An 8,152-nucleotide genomic window follows, 5' to 3' on the forward strand; every position below is an offset into this window, starting at 1 on the left:
ATTTAATTAATGTGTGTGTGAAACTTTTCTGACTGTTTCTTTTCTCTCTTATTTGATTGGTGATGTTCAAACATGGCTGATTATCGCAGTTGGAGGTAAGTTAATTACACCCCCTGTTTAGTTGTATTGCTTTATGTTTACCTCAAACCATTTTACCAATGGAACTGCCATTTTCTGTTGAACAATGATTCTTACAGGGTGACACCAAAGGATCTGCTAGAACTAGCGATGGATCTGTTAGACGAGATCAAGTTGGTCTAGCGGGTCAAAATACTCAGGTTAATATTTCAATTGCATAACCCTTATGGAGTTCTACTTTATGTTTCAGAATTGTTATTCTGGTAAATAAGGTTTAGTTCAATATTTAATCTGCATTGGTTTCTGTGTTGTTGGCTTATGTATTTTGCAGCTTGTTCATCAGGGTTCACTGAATTATATTAGTTCCCAGGTAAAGCTCGCCTTCCCTGTCTCTCCCAAGTCTTGAAGACATGCTTAGTCAATTTTTAACCCTTTAATTCTTATCTTCTGTGAGCTCTGAAGCAATGGTAAGAGGATTGGAGGAGTTAGTATTCAATATATAACCATTCACATGCCTTTTACTTAAAAGAGAAAAATTTTAATAGAGAGGGTTCATGACCACTATTATGCCTCTTATTATGCTACAGTTTTGTAAAAGAACTCTTCTACCATCTAGCCATTGTGGTCCCAGGACTTAGATTTTGAAGCCTAGATTTTACTTCCAATTGGAATCCTCCTTGAGAACAAACCTCTTTAAACCTTAGGATGACCAATTGACCAGAAAACTAAGGTGGAGATGCCTCTAGGCTTAGTTTACATTTCCAACATACTTTCTTATGCATAAGCTGGTCAGGATCAAAGTGAGGACAAAGCACAAAATTCCGCTCAAGGTCCACCTAAACCTTAAGAGTTACGTAATTATATGTTTGTTGTATATTATCAGAATCTCATAGGTATATTGTTTAGACCTACAATTACGAATAGGAACAGCTTGTATAGTTTTTACTTTTTTACGTCCACGAGTATACTTCTTTAGACAGATAGATATAGTTTATTTAGGAATCAGTGTTATGTTTAGAAGCGATGTTGAAACAAGACTTGAACAATTTTATTTCAGTTTAGACTAACATTAGCTATGCCATTTGTACTTGTATCAATAGTACAATGTATAACTATTTTTTATTGCTGTAAAATAGAAAACCCAAGTTTTGCAGAGCCTGTTTTGTGGAATTTGTGACTTTAGTCTAGACCTGTTTTTGTGGAAATTATTTGAGCTCTTTCAAGGTGCTAATGCATTATGATGGAATACAAAGTAAAATGGAGTATGGAAAATGAAAAATGAGCATTACGATTATAGGAATTTTATCATATTTGCGTGGAGTCATGGATTCATTATATAAGCTTGATTATCTGGTTCATTCAAAGTAATAAGATTCAATTGAATGAGGTTGTTTTATTTATAATTAAATTACTTTCTGTATACGCACTTTGGTTTATAAGCTTGTTTTAGGATTTGTTCTAAGTTATTTTGTTCTATCTCTTCTTAACTCATTTCCTCACTTTTCCAAGTGTCCTATCCCCTCCGTTCTATGGTTTAATGTAAAGATCATATCTTCCATGTGACTAATGAAACATTGTTGGAATCTGCTGGGATTTGCAGGTGCAGCAACAACATTTGGTTATTCCTTCAATGCAAAGCCATGAATAGATGCTTCAACGAATCTCAAATTTTCACTTGAATGCTTGTGCACATGATGGCATGGACGGAAATAATAATTTCATGGTTGTAAATTTAGGTTCTTGTTTAGGGTAAAAAGGCACGGGCTTCAGAATTTTGTTTAAAAAATTAAATGTTTAAAACTGTTAATTTTATAAAATCAATGTACTCATTATTTTTAAAACATGACAAGCAAAACTTTTTTTTTAATTATTATCTTGAAGATGCCACCTTTGAAAATAATACCTCAAACAATTCATAATCCAAAAAAAATATTATTCTCAACCCAATAAAAAATAAAAAAGTGCTATATAAAATCACTCAGACCACAATATGATAATTGTCCGAGCATTTCCTATGCAGAAGCAATCTTTATTAAAGGAATTCTTTTCAGAAACATAAAAGAATGATTGCTTCTCTAAGCAAAAGCAAGGACTAATTGCTTACCCGAGGCATTACTGAATCATCTCCTACCTTCTAGGTTTAATCACCCTAGTTTTCCCTTCTACTCCTTATTTCTTAACTCTCATATTTTACTAATTAACCAATAAAGCATGGTGCTTTACAATCCTCATAAGCCTGATGGAACAATTATTGACGAAAATAATTATATTTAGTCCAAAAGTAAAGTTCGCAAAAGCTTCATTGCTAATTCATAATATAATACATGATATATGTTCCAAATCCAATTGGTATTTTCCTTAAACTCCTATCTCAACCATCCAACATCATGTCACAATTTCAACTAAGCTTCTTTCTTGTACAAAGACTTTACAACTCAACTAGACTTTTCAACTAGGCTGAATCCATTTGAATTATGTAACACAAAAACCATTAATTACTTGTATATAGGTCAAGTATATTACTGCTAGTATAAGTCCTATTCAACTCATTGAGTATGACTATCGACTCTGAAACAGACGAGAAAACAAAGAAAATAGCTAAAAAATCTTGGTATTGAGAAAAAGTTGAGAATATATCTTCACTTATAACCAGAAGGTTGAGTCAAATAGGGCGGTACTTGAAGGACTTTTGTCTTGTTAAGCTGATGGTCTATTGCTACCTCTGTTGTGTCTTGGTCTAATGTGAGACAAAAGTTCATTTTTCAATAGCAAGAAAAAAGAGATGAATTTACCCTGTCATTCATCTCTTTCAATGCTATGCTTGCAGCCTCCTCTGTGGTGTACTCAACTAATGCATAACCTTTGGACTTTGTTGAAATTTTATCCATAATAATTTTAACTGTCAAGCATAACTATTATATTAGTAAAAGCTGTGACCAGTTTGCTTTAGCCTTATGATACTAAACAATGATAAGCAAAGTAAACAATCTAGAGCTACCTTCTATAAGATCACCAAATCCCTTAAATGATGCATCTTAAGGTTTTCTCAGATTTATAAACTGATAGCCCTATTGAAGAGACAAAACTAAAACTAAAAATAATAAATTGTCGAGTGGTATCATCTTTCAAGAAACGAAAATGCTCTGTAAGGATCCGAATCCTCTCAACTTGTATTGTCACTTTAGATAAAAAAAATACACTATTAATCACCATTTAATTAAGCTAGTGGGGCTTACACATAATAAATGTTACAAATTCAAAGGTGATTAAAGCATTACCTTATCACTTTACTAACATTGTTACTTTAGAAGATCTTTTTCCCTTGATAAAACTTTCATTATTTCATAAAAATAATAAAATAACATTATTATTTTTGTCTAATGCTTCATGGAAATAATTAGTACTTTCTAAAGAAAGGCACTTCTAATTACTAGCTCTTGACAAAGTAATTCTCATAAATTTTCTAGTGAAAAAATCAGCATGTGAACATCGTATGGACAAGGCAAAAGATGGGTTTATATCAACAATCATGGTGCAAGTACCTGTATCAAAAAGTCTTTTTGTTCTTAGGGGAGCTACCTGATTTGCTTTGGAGAAGTTTTTCACATTCAAACTGTTTTTTAAGTCATTACCTAAGAATTATTGGTAGTAGAAAATCAAAGAAGAAAAAAGAATTCTATATTTGAACACAACCTGATAGAAAGATTATAAACTATTAACCTAAACTAGAAATTTTACAACTCAGTATGTTGTTTTTTATTTTACCTAAGCATATACACAAAAGTATAAGGCCTATGCATAAGTCACACTAAGATAGAGTACATGGTGTATAACTTTAGCATAGGAACGATGAACTCTAACATAGAAACACAGGTTTTGTTATTGTTGTTGTTATATACATATAACGTACCTGTACACTTCAAGTTTTGTATATTGTTAATCTAAAAAATAAAAATACAACCTCATTAAATACAGCAGGTAACACCTATGATTTTTTCTTTGCATTCAGAAGAATTTTCAATGCAATCAAGATCCAAGTATTATCCTATTAAGTGAGCTAAGAGCCTAAGCCCAAAGAACTTTAAATGTATATAAAAGCAAACTAACATAAAATTATTGCAAAAGATGGCTAACCTTCATAATCCTTAATATCTGACTCGAAATGTTATATGTTTGAACTGATAAGACACCAAGCATACTTGGACCACAGTAAGAATTTCACTTAATTTGGGAATTTATACTTCAACACAAAATGACAGAATTTTAAGTAGATCAGTGCTAACCAGAAAGCTCCAATGCACAATCATAATTGAGTTCACAACAAAAGCCAAAGTTGTTTTTCTAGGAAACAGATATATGCAGATCTGAGCATCCTTCTCACTTTATAGGGCAGATATTATTGTCATCTAATTTCATATAAAAATTCAATTTATTTTTATTTTTTATTCAAAAATTTTAAAAAAATATATAATAATAAAAAAATATAATTATAAAAAATTAATAAAAATGATAAAGAAAATAAAAAATAAATCATTTTTTGTTAATATTTTTGTATCCTTCCAAAATACACTAAGTTAATATCTCTAAACTCAATATCTCTATTCTATAAAATACGATTTTGTGTTTAAATGTCTCTTTTCTATAAACAAACGCAGCCCCTTCTGCAATCTGCATACTGAAAGCACTTTCAAGGAAGTGATTTAGCCTCAATCTCTCATATTACTCTCATCCAGTTTCTACTTTCTCTCTTTTCTCAGCTGAATTAAAAAATCATGTTTCTGGTGAGACCCATTTTCAGAAGAACTCATCATCTTACACCCTCCATTGGGGTTCTGCAATCTTGTCATGGCTACAGTTCTTCCTCAGATGCTGCAATTCAAGCCGAGAGGACCATCAAAGAAGGCCCCAGAAACGATTGGACCCTAACCGAAGTCAAATCCATCTATGATTCACCCATTCTCGATCTTCTCTTCCATGGGGTAACTATTATAAAGTTTATTTCTCTTTATGGCTTTAATGGGGTCATGCAAAACCTGATTTTCAAGTGCTTGAGGGAAATCCCATCAAGAAAAGTTTTTATTGGAAACTAGTAGGTATTTTGCATTTATAATTATTAACAAATTTTAACAGAAATTTGTTTAAAAAAAATTGTTTTTTAATTTGGAACTCCATAATGCATAATTATGCAATTGACAATAAAATATTGCACCCAATAACATGCCAAAAGCTTAGAACGTTAGCATAAATACTTTTAACATAAACCCAAGTTTATTTCTGTATTTTGAAGTGCCTAAGGAAAACCCCATCAAGGAAAGTTTATTATTGTGGAATAGCAGCATAATCAAAATTTGGTTTAATTTACTGAAGCTCAGTGTTTGGTGTGTGTGTGTGTGTGGTGATTTATCAGGCTCAAGTTCACAGGCATGCTCAAAACTTTAGGGAAGTACAGCAGTGCACTCTACTCTCTATTAAGACAGGAGGGTGTAGTGAAGATTGTTCCTATTGTCCTCAATCCTCTAGGTATAACACAGGACTCAAGTCCCAAAGACTTATGAACAAAGATGCTGTTATTGAGGCTGCCAAGAAGGTAAAACTTGTAATTCTGATGCTATCTATGATTACGGGTATTCTACTTCATATTAGTCTGCAACATTGTGATGTCATTATTCGTCTTTATAAAGTTCCATTGATCTGATATTAGTTAACAACATGACATGGAGAAGTGTTCGATGTTTATTTGGAACCCAGAGCATTTATTAGTTAAAAAGTGTGATGTTTCTGAGTAACATGGAAGTTCATTATCCTGTAGGCAAAAGAGGCCGGGAGCACTCGCTTCTGTATGGGTGCGGCATGGAGGGACACTATAGGAAGGAAGACCAACTTCAACCAGATCCTTGAATATGTAAAAGAAATAAGGTAATACAATACTATCATCTGAAAAATATACTACAAGTTTGGTCTATCAGATTTCAAATGAAATGCACTTAACTTATAGGGGTGTGTGATTCGTGGAATGTTTTCACATTTTTGGGAATTTACATTGAAAAAATATTCTAATATAAGATTTCTAATGTAAAATTCCTGTGAAAACATTGACCACACGCCCTATCAGGTAAATGTAGATAACATTTGAGCTCTTTATTGTAGGGATATGGGGATGGAGGTGTGTTGCACCCTTGGCATGCTGGAGAAACAGCAAGCTGTTGAACTCAAGCAGGCAGGTCTCACAGCCTATAATCACAATCTTGATACCTCAAGGGAATATTATCCAAACATAATTACAACAAGGACATATGATGAGCGCCTAAAAACCCTTGAATTTGTTCGTGATGCAGGGATTAATGTTTGTTCTGGTAATCATGTTAACATTAAACACAATGGAACTTATTTGCAATTTGGTTTAACTTTATAATCAAATTTTCCCAGATGGATGTGATATAGCTTTTCGATTTCTTTCATACGTAGAATAGGCACATATACTGCAAGAAGTTTATCCATTCTAATTTTTTCTATGTGCTAAGGATCATAATATAAAGATGTTATTCATTTTGAACTATTCTTTTTTACTCCTGGTTCTAGGATAAACAGTATTATTAAGTTATTTTGAACATTAGACATTATATTGAAGTAAGCTCCTTACAAGTGACTAACAATTAAAGGACTTACTTCTGAATAGTCTTACTGACTGATAGAGAATTGTTTATGCTTTACAGGAGGAATTATTGGGCTTGGAGAAGCAGAGGAGGACCGTGTAGGTTTGTTACATACATTGTCGACACTCCCCTCTCATCCAGAGAGTGTTCCTATTAATGCACTTGTTGCTGTAAAGGGAACCCCTCTCGAGGATCAGAAGGTTAGTTAATCTTATTGGTCGATTTGCGAAACTAAACTTCTAGCGAATATTGTTGGTCGTTCTTCTGTGGCTGCTTCTTGTGTTACAATTTACAAATGGAGGCATGTGGCCCAATTTTTAACTATGAGTAATGCTAGGGAGCCAACTTTTTCTAATCAATATTAGCCAACTTTTTAAGAATTATTTTATTTATCTTAAATTTTAGACCCTATATCATAAAATTTTTTTACTCTAGACTGTAAATTATAAACACTAAAACAAAGTTTGGCTAATGTTGACTAACTAAAAGTTGGTTCTAGTTACTTTCTCTATTTACTAGTTCTCATCAAACTTGTATTGGCAATGATAATACAAGTGGTTGATGCTTCCTGTTAAGCCATGTTGGGATTGTTGGCAACATCAAGGCTGCCTAAAACTACATACTGACATTTCTATGCTATTTTTCAGCCTGTTGAAATATGGGAGATGATTCGAATGATAGCCACGGCGCGCATCATAATGCCTAAAGCAATGGTCAGGTTATCAGCCGGTAGAGTTCGGTTCTCCATGCCTGAGCAGGCACTGTGCTTTCTTGCTGGTGCAAATTCTATCTTCACCGGCGAAAAGCTCCTCACTACTCCCAACAATGATTTTGATGCTGATCAACTCATGTTTAAACTTCTGGGACTGCTCCCAAAAGCGCCAAACTTAGATACGAATGAAACCAGTGATGCAGAGAATTACAAGGAAGCTGCTGCTTCTAGTTGAGTTGATCAACAATTGTCTAACGTCTGTGGTCCTTCAACTTCTGCAACTGGCAGTTGATCCACATTTTCTCTCTTTTCTCCTTTCCCTAGGATAACTTGAATATTAGGTGTCATGGAATTTGCCTATTCTATGGCTTGAAAACTTATGACTATCAAACAATTAGATATGTAAGTTGAAAACATTTTTATTTTTCTATTTATTTTCAATATTTATAAAAGAATAAAATATTAAAAAAATCTTATTTTTTGTTTCCACATTCTATTTTCTCTTTTATTCACAAAAATTTGAAAATGAAAAATACTGAAAATGAAATTGCAATTCAAATGCACACTCTTTTTTTCTAGAGTTTCTGAAAAACCTAAAATTTATAAATCCAAAATATTATCTTGTTAACTAGGTGGTTTATCAATCAACATTGTTTTTTGTCAATATCAATAAAAAAAAAGAAAAAAGATAAAATAAAAATGAGTGAGT

At 32.7% G+C, this 8,152-nt stretch overlaps 2 protein-coding genes across 2 annotated transcripts in view; both read left to right on the forward strand.

Annotated features, from left to right (window-relative positions):
• Positions 1 to 1,942, forward strand: part of LOC107466545 (nuclear transcription factor Y subunit B-1) — a gene marked incomplete at its 5' end in the record, with an annotated part of 2,799 nt that extends 857 nt beyond the window's left edge. Inside the window, 3 exon segments of the mRNA XM_052254561.1 lie at positions 198 to 278; positions 410 to 448; positions 1,679 to 1,942. Of these exon segments, the coding sequence (XP_052110521.1) occupies positions 198 to 278; positions 410 to 448; positions 1,679 to 1,726 (168 nt within the window).
• Positions 1,943 to 4,714: 2,772 nt separating this feature from the next.
• LOC107466544 (biotin synthase, mitochondrial) lies at positions 4,715 to 7,871 on the forward strand. Its single transcript, XM_016085528.3, has 6 exons — positions 4,715 to 5,057; positions 5,486 to 5,665; positions 5,888 to 5,994; positions 6,226 to 6,431; positions 6,792 to 6,931; positions 7,379 to 7,871. Exons 1-6 carry the CDS (start codon positions 4,851 to 4,853, stop codon positions 7,676 to 7,678), a joined length of 1,140 nt encoding a protein of 379 aa, XP_015941014.1. The 5' UTR covers positions 4,715 to 4,850; the 3' UTR covers positions 7,679 to 7,871.
• Positions 7,872 to 8,152: the final 281 nt, after the last annotated feature.

The sequence above is a fragment of the Arachis duranensis genome, chromosome 9 (assembly GCF_000817695.3).
Source record: "Arachis duranensis cultivar V14167 chromosome 9, aradu.V14167.gnm2.J7QH, whole genome shotgun sequence".
Lineage (NCBI taxonomy): Eukaryota > Viridiplantae > Streptophyta > Magnoliopsida > Fabales > Fabaceae > Arachis > Arachis duranensis.